At 44.4% G+C, this 15,651-nt stretch overlaps 1 protein-coding gene across 6 annotated transcripts in view; it reads right to left on the bottom strand.

Annotated features, from left to right (window-relative positions):
- Positions 1-15,651, bottom strand: part of FGGY (FGGY carbohydrate kinase domain containing) — a 327,607-nt gene that overhangs the window by 166,463 nt on the left and 145,493 nt on the right. For 4 of the 6 annotated variants that reach the window (XM_063344960.1, XM_063344959.1, XM_063344961.1 and 1 more), the window contains 2 exons: positions 10,824-10,913; positions 1,165-1,276 (listed from right to left, as the gene is read on the bottom strand). In XM_063344960.1, coding sequence (XP_063201030.1) covers positions 1,165-1,191 — 27 coding nt within the window. In that variant the 5' untranslated portion in view covers positions 1,192-1,276; positions 10,824-10,913. The remainder of the gene's footprint in view (positions 1-1,164; positions 1,277-10,823; positions 10,914-15,651) is intronic. The other 2 variants (XM_063344963.1, XM_063344965.1) reach the window with 1 other exon arrangement.

Raw genomic sequence — 15,651 nt, forward strand, 5'->3', positions numbered from 1 at the left:
CCTGACAAAGACCAACACAGGACAGCTCTTTCCGCATTTACTGTTACTGGATAAAATATAATTCTGTAATTATAATCAACCAAGTTGCACTGAGTTTTAATCTCCCGATGCATAAATCAAAATAAGAGCATCACGAATACATTCCTGGCATGGCAAGTGGGTTCTGCTAAGACAAATGCATCAGCAGGACTACGCCCAAGTCTTTCTGGGATCCATTTAAGCAACCACTTGAAAAGGATCCATAGCAGAAAGAGGACCGTAGAAGTGGGGAAAGCTGAGGCAAAGAAAATAAGTAGCACAGATCTAAATCTCTCCCTGTCTGAAGTCACACAGCGTTAAAGAAGTTACTCTATGGATGGTTTTGGTCTACGTCTCTGGTTTCTGGATGGAAGTGACAAGGGATATTACTCCATCAATGCATATAAAGAGAAGGTTAAAACATCCTGATCCTAATCGTTCAGCAAACATAAAATAATCATGTTGCGAAATTATTTAATACTTTCAATTTTCAAAGTAACGAGCAAGCTTTAACTAATTAAACAGCAAGGTTAGAGTAATTAAAAGCTCAGATGTTAGGTTGCTAGTAGGAACGTAATAATAGATTGAATGAATTATCCTTAAGTGATTTCCAGACTAAAAGAAAACACCAAAACATTCCTACGTTTACATGAAAGGAATGAGATCTCAATACATGAAGAACATTAGAGCTAGCAACAATAAATTTTTATCTGTCATCAGGATGGGAAGATAGAGCTCAAGAAAGCCCAGGGAGGATTAGGGAGAACAGTAGACAATCGACAGAGACAAAGCTGGGAACATAACTATAAAGTGCTTGAGGAAATCCCTAAATCCGTTGGTATTAAAGCATTTATGATGACTTTTCAATTTTGTGGCCAGCCCCCTATCAAAAGAGTTCTGTCACTTCTGACAGCGGGAGCAGGATCAGGTCTTAAAGTCAATAAGTTAAAAAAGCTTTAGTAAGGCTTGAAGTTATTTCATGAAACGCGCTTATGGTGATTTTGCTTAAGAAAGATACAGCTAATAGCTACTAGTAGGGCTTTGCCGTGAATACAGAAACAAGTTAAAGCAAGGTGAGATGCAGTGTGAAATCACAGCATTTCAGCTGCTGGGTAGGGAGCACACGCGGTCAGAGCTCAGTGATACCTTATCGCAGAGCAAGGCTTTCTCCATCCTTCGCTTCTGCCCCTGTGCTATGCTTGCCACCCATTGGTGTGGCAAGACAGCTATTCATGCAACTATGTGGAGAACTGGATCGCTGAAAAAAAACAAGTAAAAAACAAAGATTTTTCAAATAAAAATCAAGGTGTCTCTCTTTTTTAGCACGGATTATTGCCATGATCTCACTTAAAGCACACCGCCACACACAGAGGCACCGAGACAGTAACCTGCAGCATGAGGGCAGAAATGAACTTCCAGGAGCAGAAATAACTTCTTAAAGTAGCTTTATTGCTTTGCTTTTGTTTTCAGTAAACATAAAATAAGCTGCCTTCAGGAAAAGAGAAGTAAGCTAACTTCCATTTTCCAAGGATAAAAGCAAGCACCCTGGCAGTTATCACGGACGTGCTGAAATGTTGCGTGTTCGCACCCTGCCTTACTCTTCTCACTAACGAGAGGGACAGAGCAAGCACATTAATTTGGCACTAAAAATAATTTCTGATAAACCTCCACGTTTGCTAAGAATTAAGCTCCAAAAAGAACTTTTCTCGTATCTGAAATAGAGTAAGGTGTGAAACACCAGCAAAAGCTGAAGAAATACAGTGGAAACTCCCTTTGCTTTCAGTAAGGACAGGGTCCAGATATAACATAAGAAGGGTAGGGAAAGGGACTGTGTTATTTCAGGGAAAAAACAGCCAGGGTTCTTGCCCAGAAGGACAGACCCAGCCATTTTTAACTGGAAGTACCCCCTGTGTCACTCTGTACCAGTTCCTGCTTCTGCCAGAAAAATCAGAGTGCTTCAATTATGTCTCTATCGTGCGGGGCTTCTAAAAGGACACACCATCAGTAGAAAAATGTGTTAAGATCGGCTTCCTCACTCCCTCTTCTGCATATGACACCTCTTTCACTCAATCCTTTTGCTTGTTCACGTGCTCTGAAACGACCGCGAAGCTTCGCATCCCAGTGCTGGGCCAGACACGAGGAGGAACGGCCCATCCACCTGGTCCAGTCAACATCTCCCAACACCCTTCGCTCATCCCCTCTCCTGCCACCTCTCTTTGAACCTTTTCATTTGGATCTTTCTCTTGAATTTTTAAACCTCTACTTTTTGCCATGTGCGAAGCATGGGGTGGCACCTCTGAAAAGCACCTTTGGTGCTTTTCAGAGGTGCCACCCCATGCTTCGCACATGGCAAAAAGTATTAGCTAATATGCTGCATCTCCTTTCAGAGAGACGAACTCATTGCTCTCTAAGTAGTTTTGTGAACACTGGGACAAAAGAAACCGCTTTCCCACTCTGTCTTTACCACGCGGACTGTGATATAGAGGTTGCGTTTGCATTTCCCTCAGAAGGGACATCAAGAAGACCCCTTATCCTTTAATTGGCCACCTATTTGCACAAAATCTATAGGAACTTCACGTGCTTGGCCTCTACTTCCCACTCAAATTTGGTTAATATCAGCCAAAACCATCAAGGATTACTAGAAAGGGAATAACAGACTGACACATATCTACTAGTTGAGTCTTGTTTCCTTAGAAAACTTGGCTGAAATAATCCTAGCAGCACTTGCCTTTTTTCAAGGATAGTCTTTGTGAAGATATGATGTTGAGGTATCTTTCTAACTATTCGGGTATCATTCCATGTTATACATTCTTTTTCAAGAAAGCCAAGCATGGTGGCTAGAGCAAGGTAAAAAGAAAATTTGGCCAAGAACAAAACAGCAAGAAGGCACTGTTGCCTAAAATAAGGATACAACCCATGGAAAGCTTGCTTCCCCTTCCTGACATGTCTTTCTCTGTGAGTGTCCAATGTTGTGGGGTTTTGATAAATTAATTTTTCATTTAAGAAGTTACAGTACATCTCCCTTTTTTTTTTTACCAGTCCTCTTCATAAAACACTTATTTTCCAGATTTCTCATTCCACTATAGGAAGAAAGGAAAGCTTCCAAAAATCAAGTATTACTCAACAATAAGCAAATAATGTAGAACATTTTTGCAATACGGTAATTAATTTAAAAAATCTGGTCTCTGTCAGGGCCCAGCCCAAAGCCCTGTAATGTCTGTGGAAAGACTTCAATCCGAGTTGATCAGTCCTCATAAATACAGCTATTAGTTCAGACTGAACTGTTGATAGTGCAAAGTGAAATAACTTGGGGCTTCGCTTTGCCTTTTCACCAACACGCGTCAGCGACATCAATGGGAATTACGCACGTGCAGGCCTGGGCAAAACGCAAGTACATTGTCTACATCAAGTCCTCAGCTTCTGTAGCAAATGTTATCCCGAGGACAACACATCCAGCATGTCAGTCAGCCCAACTGATTTTCTTCACAAATAACAATCTGCAAGCACCAGAATGCCAAACTGAGTGATACAACAGCAGGAATAGGCCCAAAACGCAAGTGAAATCAGGGCCAGACCTGCCCCTTCCCCGTGCTGTCTAGCTCTGCCCATCCCTTCTCTTTTCCAGTCATGGGTTTTATTCCAGAATTGCACGCTTCTTCTAAAAAGAAGAAATGAAAAAAAAAAAAGAAATTAATGAAAGAAGAAATTTCTTCTGAAAAGAATTACAGATTTTCTTCAGGAAAAAAAAAAAAAGCAGTAACTTCTACACTGTCCCCTAAGCCCTTCCATTTTGGACGGCTTCAGCTCTTACTGCCCCAGCTGTATTTCACCTCTACTACTCTTTCTCCTACTAACCAAGGAGGGACAAGTGTGGCCACCAGAAAGAAAGCCTTAAAACAGCCTTAGACTCATGGTCCAAAAGCCGTTTTAGGTAAAGGAGATCATGTCCAGCTCTTAAGTATGTGTGTGTGTGTGTATAATCATAGAACAGTTTGGGTTGGAAGGCACATAATGCTATTTCCTAAACTTCTAGCCCTATTAATATTAGAATGATATGAAAGTGAAAGGCAGGAGTGATTTATACGGTCACTGCCATGCTAGAAGATAACACTATGTAAGTGGTCGTATGCTCTCATGAACAGTACGCAGGGCTGGAGTCGAGAAGCCTGAGCTCATCCTGCCACTGACACCCCGTTCAACCTTAGGCAAGTTATACAGCTTGATCCTAGACCTACTGAAGTCATTGGCAAAGGTTTGTTTGACGTAACAGTACAGGATCAGGTCCTGCATCTCTCCCCTTCTTTTGCTGCAAGGTGTCTCTAGGGTGAAAGTGCGTGAAGTGTTTCAAAGATTTAAAGCACTAGCGTTGTCATCCTGCAATTCTTATTCATGCCTGATAATTTTTACTTGTGGGAGTAGACCGTTGGCTCCATAGCCGTCATTATTTGTAACATTTCTAGTATTATTCATAACACATCTAGTTTTCTGGCATATTTTTATTAATTTCAGAAGTTAAACATTTTTAGCGGCATGCTTTACATATTCAATAGATGCATGATATAATTAACCAAAGGAATGTCGTAAGAAACACAAAGGAAATATTCTTCTTATTACATTCAATATTTAATCGCCCACAGTTACTCTCAAGTCAAACCTTCTGCTGTTCAGAGAGAGTTGTCACAGATCACTTATGTTGTTCCATGGGGTCTTTTTAGCGAGTCTAAGTCAGGACTCATTTTTCTTAGTTTTAGAGGTTTATTGTATCAAAAGGAAAAAGCAAAATCACACCTCAGGTGAGGCTGTAGCATTAATAGCTTACCCTCAATTCTGCAGACACCTGTAGGGATTTTTTTGTACTCTATCAAACACAATTTTGCAAATCTTGGCCCAAGTTGCATCTATATAATGGAAATTTCAGCAGTCTTATAATGCTGCTGGGCTTCGTAGATCCTTCTCTGGATTCTCAAAGAGAAGTAAAATAAAGTGGGTCCAGTACACACATACGGGTTTGGCCAACTTTATCAAAGTCTAATTTTATGACTGAGTAGCCTGATTCTTTCCCCTTCATTATCCTAATAGTTGGAATTGCTCGTTCTCTCATCTGCCATCCATTCTGTGGTCTTATTCCCACAGAATGAAGCAAGTGTCTTCTTCTAGGAAAGGGCCTTATAGGGCAGAGATTCACAGGTGGTCCACAGATTAGATGCCTCCCTTTTTTCCACCCCAAAAGGAGTGGTATTGAGCTAAAAGAGGCTACAAGTGCCACCTATAAAAGAAAAGAAAGCTACTCAGACACTTTCAGTACATGGGCATGTCTGGAACAAGGTTAAATAAAAAATTGCTAGCATCCACAGAACACCTGCACAGCAGGAGCAGGTGCTTTATCCCATGTCCGTGTACCTGTCAGTGCCAGTATGACTATTTCCAGGACCAGTTACATCTTCACAGAATCACAGAATCTTCATGGTTGGAAAGGACCCTTGAGATCATCGAGTCCAACCAAACAACCTACAATCTCTGCCACTAGAGCATGCCCTGAAGTGCCACATCTAGACGTTTCTTAAACACCTCTAGGGATGGTGACTCAACCCCCTCCCTGGGCAGGCAGTTCCAGGGCCTGACCACTCTTTCAGTAAAGTCATTCTTCCTAATATCTAACCTAAACCTCCCCTGCCGCAGCTTCAGCCCATTTCCTCTGGTCCTGTCATTATTCCCCTGGGAGAAGAGGCCAACACCCACCTCTCTCCACCCTCCTTTCAGGGAGTTGTAGAGGGCAATGAGGTCTCCCCTCAGCCTCCTCTTCTCCAAGCTAAACATGCCCAGCTCCCTCAGCCTCTCCTCACATGCCCTGGTCTCCAGACCCCTCACCAGCCTGGTAGCTCTCCTCTGGACACACTCCAGCACCTCAATGTCCCTCTTGTACAGAGGGGCCCAGAACTGGACACAGCACTCGAGGTGAGGCCTCACCAGTGCCGAGTACAGAGGCACCATCACTTCCCTGCTCCTGCTGGCCACGCTATTCCTGATACAAGCCACAATGCTGTTGGCCTTCTTGGCCACCTGGGCACACTGCTGGCTCATGTTAAGCTGGCCGTCCACCAGAACCTCCAGGTCCTTTTCTGCCGGGCAGCTTTCCAGCCACTCTGCCCCAAGCCTGTAGCGTTACTTGGGGTTGTTGTGACCAAAATGCAGGACCCGGCCCTTGGCCTTATTAACACTCATAGAGTTGGCCTTGGTCCATGGATCCAGCCTGTCCAGGCCCCTCTGTAGAGCCTTCCTACCCTCAAGCAGATCAACACTCCCACCTGGTTTGGTGTCGTCTGTGAACTTACTGAGGGTGCACTCAATCCCCTCATCCAGATCATCGATAAAGATATTAAACAAAACTGGCCCCAAAACTGAGCCCTGAGGGACACCACTGGTGACCGGCCTCCAAGAGGATTTCACCCCATTAATCACAACTCTGTGGGCACGGCCATCCAGCCAGTTTTTAACCCAGCGAAGAGTACACTTGTCTATGCCATGATTCGCCAGCTTCTCCAGGAGAATGCTGTGGGGGACGGTGTCAAAGGCCTTACCAAAGTCCAGATAGACAACGTCCACAGCCTTCCCCACATCCAGAGGGCGGGTCACATGGTCATAGAAAGAGACCAGGTTGGTTAAGCAGGACCTCCCCTTCCTAAACCCCTGCTGGCTGGCCCTGATCCCTTGGCTGCCCTGCACTTGCCGTGAGAGCTCACTCAAGATGATCCTCTCCATGATCTTTCCTGGTACTGAGGTCAGGCTGACAGGCCTGTAGTTCCCCGGATCCTCCTTCCGACCCTTCTTGTAGATGGGTGTCACATTAGCCACACTCCAGTCATCTGGCACCTGCCCTGTTGACCAGGATTGTTGACAAATGATGGAGAGAGGCTTGGTGAGCTCTCCCGCCAGCTCCCTGAGTACTCTTGGGTGAATCCCATCCGGCCCCATAGACTTATGTGTGTCTAGGTGCAGAAGCAGATCATTGACTACTTCCTCCTGGATTATGGGTGGGCTGTTCTGCTCTCCATCCTTATCTTCCAGTTCAGGACGCTGAGCACCCCTGGGGATAGCTGGTCTGACTATTGAAGATGGAGGCAAAGAAGGCATTAAGTATCTCAGCCTGCTCCTCATCCTTGGTTGCAACTTTTCCCCCAGCATCCAGTAAGGGATGGAGATTCTCCCTGGCTTTCTTCTTGTTGATGTATTTATAAAAGCTTTTTTTGTTGTCCTTAATGTTAGTGGCCAAGTTGAGCTCCAGCTGGGCTTTTGCCTCCCTAATTTTCTCTCTGTATAACCTAACGAGATCTCTGTACAACCTAACGAGATCTCTGTACTCTTCCTGAGTTGCCTGTCCCTTCTTCCAAAGGTGGTAAACCCTCCTTTTATTCCTAAGTCCCATCAGAAGTTCCTTATTCATCCAGACTGGCCATTTTCCCTGCCCTTTAGACTTGCGACACTTGGGCACAGTCTGCTCCTGGGCCTTTAAGATTTCCTTCTTGAAGAGTGTCCAGCCTTCCTGGACCCCTTTGCCCTTCAGGACTGTCTCCCAAGGGACTCTCTCAACCAGTGTCCTGAACAAGTCAAAGTCCGCCCTCTGGAAGTCCAAGGTGGAGGTTTTGCTAACCCCCCTCCTTACATCACTATGAATTGAAAACTTGACCATTTCATGATCACTAAACCCAAGACGACCTCCGACCACGACATCTCCCACTAGTCCTTCTCTGTTTGTGAGCAACAGGTCTAGCAAGGCACCTCCCCTGGTAGGCTCACCTACCAGTTGTGTCAGGAAGTTATCTATGTTGATGATATACAGTTTAGGCAATTCCCATGACTGCTTTCATACAAGTCAGACTTTGGCCTTATAAACAGTGTTCTCTTTTATTAAATATAGTCCTTTGCACATGGCGATGTATTAGTGCTCGTCTTTATCTTACCTAACTTAGCTGTCTAACATCAATCAGCAATACTAAACTACCCACCCCAGATTCTCTACCTATTTGGTAGAGTATTGGGAAGCGGGATTAGGCAGCAACTTCAAAGGGCAAATCATTTCAGCGCAGCAGAATGAAGACAGACAGGATGAGTCACCATCTCAGAGTACCTGCTTGTCCCCACTGACAACGGATCAAGTGTTGGATGGCTTGCTTTGACTGAATGCTTAGCTTCAGATGGCGTAAATTAGGTGAAATGAATCCCACTAAGGTTTTTATTCAACATCAAATTCTGCTGCTTCCCACAAGCTAAATTATTTTAGTCATCAGGTGCCTTACTCACTGCCTTTTGCTGTTTTGTTCAAGGAGCTGAGTTATGGAGTAAAAAGCCTTTCCTAGAAATGAAGAGGAAAATGCTTCTTGCGTTTTTAACTTTGCTTCTGTTAGCCAAGTACTTCCTCCACTATGGCAAGATGTGGGTGTGGTGAACTCTTTGTGCGTAATAGGTGCCAGTGATGCTGAAGCCAGGGAGTAGGAGATAATTTTCAGAAGCTGCCTGGCAAGCAGTTGGACAGCTGGGTGTCAGAAGAACGCAGAAAGTGGCTGGCTTGGCAGCCAGAGCCGTGTTGGTTGGTGGACTAGAAATCACCACTTTCCAGAGAGCACAATGGAAGTAGATATCCCAACCCTATGGAACCTCAGCAGCAACAGGGGGGGTCTGATTCCCTCACAGTCCTCTGAAAACCTGAGTGTTGGATTTTAAAGACGCGGCTAATGGGTCTCCTGGTGACTCAACATGAGTCAATCCAATTAAGAACTGAATCAGGCTCTCCAAATATTCCCATGAAGCTCTTCCTCTGAAGACTTCAAAGTGCATTATGAAGATTCAAAGTGCTAACAAGTAGGATAATCCAATGATGATATCAATTCTGGCATGACGCACTTCCCATGTGAGCAGGGACAAGTCCATTTAGAGGCACACTTACTACAGATATTTAGAAGCCACACAGAGATTTGGACTGAAATATAATAAAGATTGCATCTTGACAATTTTCTCTGTGGAATTCTATCAACTGGTTGTAAAATTTTATAGAAAGAGCATTCCACTAACTGTTGTACTCTGGGGACTTTCCTATAATAAATACCTGTCCTGCTCCATTTTGGAACATAAACCGAGCTTTACTGCTCAGCCAGATCTATTGTCTGAACCATGTAGCCCTAAAATACTGATTGTGCTATCATCCTCCCGTTTGAGGAGAAAAGAGGTTAGAGGCAAAGCTGAAAAGAACCATGTTACATGTTTGTTTAACCCTTCCTCGATAGAGCCACAAAAGAATGCACTAATATCACACAAAGCAGCTGTACAGTTTTAGAACACCTCTAGTTCCTTCTGGGGACAACGATGAAACCACACACTGGTTTCATAGAATCATAGAATCATAGGGTTGGAAGGGACCTCTGGAGATCACCTAGTCCGACCCCCTGCCAGAGCAGGGTCACCCAGAGCAGGTGGCACAGGAACGCGTCCAGGCGGGTTCTGAATGTCTCCAGAGTTGGAGACTCCACACCCTCTCTGGGCAGCCTGTGCCAGGGCTCTGCCACCCTCACAGGAAAGAAGTTCCTCCTCATGTTTAGGTGGAACTTCCTATGCTCAAGTTTGTGCCCGTTACCTCTTGTCCTGTCCCCAGGCACCACTGAAAAAAGCCTGGCCCCATCCTCAGAGGATGGGGGCAGGCTCATTTGGGTGAAGCTGCCAACTGGATTCTCAGAAAATAATACTGGGCCAGCCCTTCAAAATGACAAATAGTTTTTTTGAAAGCAGTGATCGTAGGAGCAGCTGAGCACGTTCAGCAGCGTCGCTGCTGCTGTCACAGTGATAACGTTGGGAGCCTAATACTGAACCCACTGAAATGAACAAGAAAGCTGCTATAAGCACCAACAATCCTTGGACTGAGCCCTCATCCAAGTGCTCTTTGTTGCAAAATATGATAGCGCAAATCAAATTTGAGAAACATTTTATTGGCAGCAGAGAGTATGTCTGTCATATGTGTTGCGTTGATAAAGTATGTAAGTCATCACTGCAAACACTTGCACAATATCTAGACAGTTGGAGATATGCTTAAAGCACCTTAATTGCACAGTGGTATGCCAAAAGTTAGCAGCTGAATTGCAGTGGCGTCTCACTGCAGCAAGAAAGGATCAAGATCCTGTAGCTCTAGGTACCATGCAAAAACATTCAGATGACCTCAGCCAGTCCCTGAAAATCCCAGCCATCCTTGTCCTAACTATGGGTTCCCGGGTTTGAGAGGTGTTCTTCTGTGAACTAGCACTTGGAGCAGAAGACTGACAGCAATGCCCTTGTTCTCGTGTCCCTATCACACAACCAAAACCACCGCTGGCACTATCTGCCTTCCCTGCTTACAGCTTTCACAGAGGACACATCTATTCCGTACACTCAGAAGGACCCGGGCATAGCTTTGATCCATGGTCTCGCAGGTTGTGTAACTGCTAGGACACTCCCTGGCACGGCACTGGCCCATCCCAGCTAGCGCTCTCCCAGACGATGTCTGGGCACACTTGAGAGACAGCGAAGGCGAAGGGCTGTTCCCAGGAGGCCGTCTGGATGAGGCCACCTGCCTGGGACACAGGAATGGGGAAAAAGAGTTGAGTCATGTGGATATGAGTCACGATACGCTACTTTGTGTTTGGGTTATTTTCTCTTCTAGCCATGGCCAGAGACACTAGGGAATGAATGGTCACTCTTCCTGAGGCACTGGACTCCTCCGGAAAAAAAAGTTGCTTACTGAAAATAGCACTTTGGTGAGAACATGCAAAGAGAAAGCTCCTTACTTTTGAGGAGGTCTGCCCTGTGCTGTGGCTACGCTGAGGACTGCAGTCTCTCGGGCTCCCGTCCAGCTGGATTCAGCAGCGATTCATTCACTAGAAAAAAGTAGAAAAAGAAACAGGAAAAAACTATATGAGGTTTCCATGGCTACCGGACTGTATACTTTCTTCTGACCATTATCGCAAATTTTGCCATCCAAACAAGCAACAGATGTCAGAAATAATGTTTGGGTTTGGTGAGCATTCGTTTCAGATCCACCACAGGGAAAGGTACTGCCTCTGAGCCCAAGCAAGTGGCGCATTTTCATCTGTGGGCAAAATCCAAAGCACAGACAGCCAGACTTCTGAACGCTGTCCCTAGAGCTCCTCTTCAGTAATATTTCCCAATTATGTTGAACTGCTAAATGTGATAGTCTCTTGCATTGGTTGCTGAAAATAACCGGTCAAGAGTAACACCGCGTAAGGTTTTCTGAAGGACTAACATATATCAAAAATTGCAGCATTTTGTAGAGAAATAGCACAAACTTTGACTTCTAAAACAATGAAGAGAGGATGGAAATAAAAGCCGTGTAATCAGTTCCTCTTCTCAGTGATGCTGGACTGTGGAGCACATTACCCTGTATTCATTTATGGCATACGCAAGAGCAACAGGTGGAAGTATGAGTGGTGTTTCTTCTTCATTCCCCTGTGTGCCTGGTCAGCTTGTCACTATTATTCAGATAACATAAAATACAGCTTAAAAGGAAAAACTCTCAAAATTTTCATTAACCTCTAACCCTCTACTTGCTTTCCTATTATTCTATTTCATTCTGCTTCCCTATTCCCCCACCCTGGCCCACTGTTCAGAGCAATACCTGGATTCTACATTTGCTACGGAGCCTCCTTCCCTCACTTCCCTGTTTTAGACAAGTTCATTTCTTTAACATACAGGCAGTTTTAGTCCGGCAAGTTTTAGGACTGAAAGGTTCTACAGAGAATTTCATATCTCTGCCCAAATTTCAAGCATGTAAGGACTTTGCTAAACCAGAATCTCAGGGCTGTGGATTTACTGTTCTTGTAATTCAGACTTTTTTGGCAAAGTATAATAGATCAAAAAACCCCAGAGAGTTTCCTTACATATCTTTGCTGGCTAAACAGTCTGCTTGAACCACAAGCTACTCAATAGTTAATAATAACCAGGTTCTCCCCCCAACACTTGGTTTGAAAGAACTACAAGCTCTGAGTCATTGCACAGTTGATTTGAGCTTAACCCTAAGAGCTCTGTTATGTCGTGGCTTATTCTTAAATCTTCTTGGAAGCAGGGGAGCGTCAACAATAAACTTGTAGGGTTTAACACTCTAACACCAGGTAAACTGCTTTATCTCAATTAAAAATACCAGTAGTGTCCTTTCCACTGCATCACAGAGCCGTAAAGTCATGCTGGAGCAGAAGCATGTGCCTGCTGGTATATGCCTGAAGAGGTTCTGGGAATTAATTCTGCTTTGCAGAACTATTCCAGTTATTCATGTGACTCAGCGGCTGAGACCGGGATCTTCCTGCACTCGCACGGTGACGTGCTGATTCAGGCTGGTTCAGCAGCGCGGGACGGGAGAGACACCTTATCAAAAGAAAAGCCCTTTTGGGGACAGGCTCTCCCAGCAGCTGAAAAGGAAATTTCCGTTGCGCTATCTGCGCTAGGCCGGCGGGGCGAGATTTGCAAGTTATTATTAGATCCGGATGATTTGCTTTCCTCTGGGTAAGAAGGGAATCATTCTTTTCAACCAATAAAATATTTCTTCGTACTGCTGCTGTGCTTGCCCAGATGTGATCTCAGGGCTAAAGGCTGGCATTGTTCCAAAGGCAGGCAGAACTCTGAGCCTCTGCTTTCAAAGTCATAGCCACACTCGATACCCAAGTTTTATTTGTAAATGTGTTAGAAAGGATTAATACCCGCCTCTCCCTTGTTAGACGCACGTTGCAGAATTGTAAGTCATTTATCAGCACCCCCTAGACTTGTTCAATTTTGTATGTAATGACTGATCGAGACATTCATAACAGATTAACCCTTTATAAACTAATTGCAAATAGTATCTCGACGGAGAGGGCACTCATCAGCCCCGTTATGCACAGCAGATAGGAATTATCTGATTAAAAGCAGGCATCCGGGGTGGAAAACTGAGCATCTCAGCCACGCACTCCACATTCTCCCTGTGGGTAACGCAGTCAAGGGAGTGAGTTGAGTCCTGCAAAAGTAAACAGCTGAAATAGCTCTATCAAATGTGAGCCAAAGCATTTTAAGCGACCTGCCCAGGATCTTACAAAACAGACTGGCAGATGAAGAAGACAACTCGTATCTCCTAACTCCTGTCCTTATTTCAGTCCACAAGACCACAGCTGCCCTATAATCACATAATCATAGTTCTGCAATTCTTCAGTGAAGCTGTGAATGCATTTAATCAAGGATCTTAAATCTGCCAGCTCCAGAAAAACAGACTTCCTTTAATATTATGCACAATCTAGTGTTTTTTGTAGGAGCAGCCAGTGTAGTCAATACAATCTCGACCACGTAAACATTACAGCATAGAGAGGTACCTGGTGAAGTGCAGGGGTTACACCTCGCACCAAGCCCTTTGTTTTTACAGTTCATCCTGATACAAATAGCAATTACAAAGTATTTTTGCAATGTATTCTACCAACTGAAATACCAAAGTATCGCTGCCTCTACCTACTGTCCCCCCACAGCCTCCCTCCCCTGACCTTACAGTTGGATTTTCTCTTTCAAGAGACATTATTTTCTGTCTGCTCCGCTGCTACTTCTCCCACAACAAACGGTACATTAAAAATATAGGGGAAACAGTGTGTTTAACCCCTCTAATGGGTAAAAGAATAATGACAGCAGCCCATGATACATACATGAATTGAAAAAAGCCATCTGCTGACACAGGCTTTAGTGGGTATCAATGGCTTGGAGCAGAAGGAGATACTGTCTATAAAACTGAAAACAAGTCCGTCCATAATAGAAAGGAAAGGGAAAAAGAATTCTAGAACTATCTCGCGTTGTTCTCCCTTTCCACCTTGAAGATCTGGAAGACTTCTTAATGACTTGTCAGACTACAGCTGTTGATGTAGGTACAGCCGCTCGCAACCGCCTCCAGTCCATAAAGCTGTAAATTCCTACCAAAAAGAGAACTTAAATTTATCTACTTGAAAAACTTAAACACCCGGTACTCAGAGGCATAAATCCACATGGTATTTGAGGGTTAAAAAACAGAGGAAAACTGTAGCCTGGGAAAATTAGGGGCTTTCCATTCCCGGTGTAATGAAACGACAGATTTAAAGTTCAGAGTGAGAAAAGTCATTGAAAGGAATTAGATTTCAAGCTTCCTGAGACACACAGGCTTTGTTTTTTAAGGCTATTGATAAATCTATCAGTCTCCCGATTACTGTCCCCCCACCCCCTGAAAACCCCTCTAAAAAAGGAATTTGCTGCCTTAATTGGAAGGAAAAGGGTTTAAAGAATATCCACTGTAAGGTCTCTCTGAAGAAGGAAAGTCCCTGGAGGCAAAACAATAATTGGTTTTGACCTTCCGCAGTTAAGGAGGCGTTGGTAAAGACGAGACTTAAACACAGCCTGACAACTGTGAGTTCCAATCAAATTCAGAAAGAGACGGAAATTGGATAAGCAAATTCCTTTTTGTTCATGACCCCGGTCCCGCTTTCCTTTCCCCCTGCAGCATGACACATCAGAATCTTTCCTGCGTACCATAAATCACTTGCAAGACAGCAGTAGCCTTTGAATAGCTGTCTTATATTACGTTCATATCTTCCAGACAAGCGGTATTAGCAGTTCCCCTGTCTCCTCTGGAACAGCACACACGTTAAGCGCAGTACAAAGGCTCGCTGCAGCGAGGAAGGAAGCAGCGTGATTTCATTGCTGTTTTCAGCCTGGTGTAAATTCCCTCGCTCAGAGTTTGGAAGAACTCTTCACATTAGCACCAGCAGCCGCTTGCCAATTTAACAAAATTTGGTTTTGAATGCAGAAACCCACAATTCTCATTCTGTCAGAAGCTGCAGCTGACAAAATGCTTTCCTTTTTGTAAATTAGAGCTCGTAGGGGACGCTCTTTGCCATTCTCCGCCACTGCTCCGGGAAACGTAATGTTTCCTGTGTTATCTTCCGCATGGCAAATGCATCTTGTCTCGGTGTCCCTGCAAACTCCGGGCACCAGCTGGAGGCACCTACAGGCTTCCCACAGCTTGTGCCTGTCGATACTCATCCTCGCCGCTCAGCACGGCCATGCTGGCCAACCGCCCTCCAGCTTGCCAAGGCCTACTCAGGCTCCTCGTGTTATTTGTTACCTGCAAACTCCAGCGATTTTAGGTAAATCACAGAACTTGAACTTCATTTTTCTGATATTTTAAGGCCGTCTTAAGTTAGTAATGCCTTTAAGGCCCACAGAGCAAAGTTTTCCTTACGATGGCCCTGAATGCAAGCTTACAAATAAAAGAGAAATGGCAAAGACTCACAACACAAAGACCAAATAAAAACTCATGAAGAATCTTTCCACCTTAAATGGCCAGCCAATTTGAGACGGTCACCACTGAAACCCGACTCATGTAATTTGCAGATATGACTCACAAGAGTTGGAGGTCCAAAAGCAACAGGAGCACAGCTTGGAGAGACATCAAGACTTTGGAGACAAAAATTAGTTATTTTTAGGGTCTGATGAGACAGAGGTGAAAGTGTAAGAGGTCTACGATAAGGTAAGTGTGATGTCCAGGTATTTTCTCAAAGTTGAAACGGTTTCGCTTTCTCCTGGAAGGGAACTGAAAGCTGGGAATGGCTTCATATGGAT

This window comes from Chroicocephalus ridibundus, chromosome 8, assembly GCF_963924245.1.
Source record: "Chroicocephalus ridibundus chromosome 8, bChrRid1.1, whole genome shotgun sequence".
NCBI lineage: Eukaryota > Metazoa > Chordata > Aves > Charadriiformes > Laridae > Chroicocephalus > Chroicocephalus ridibundus.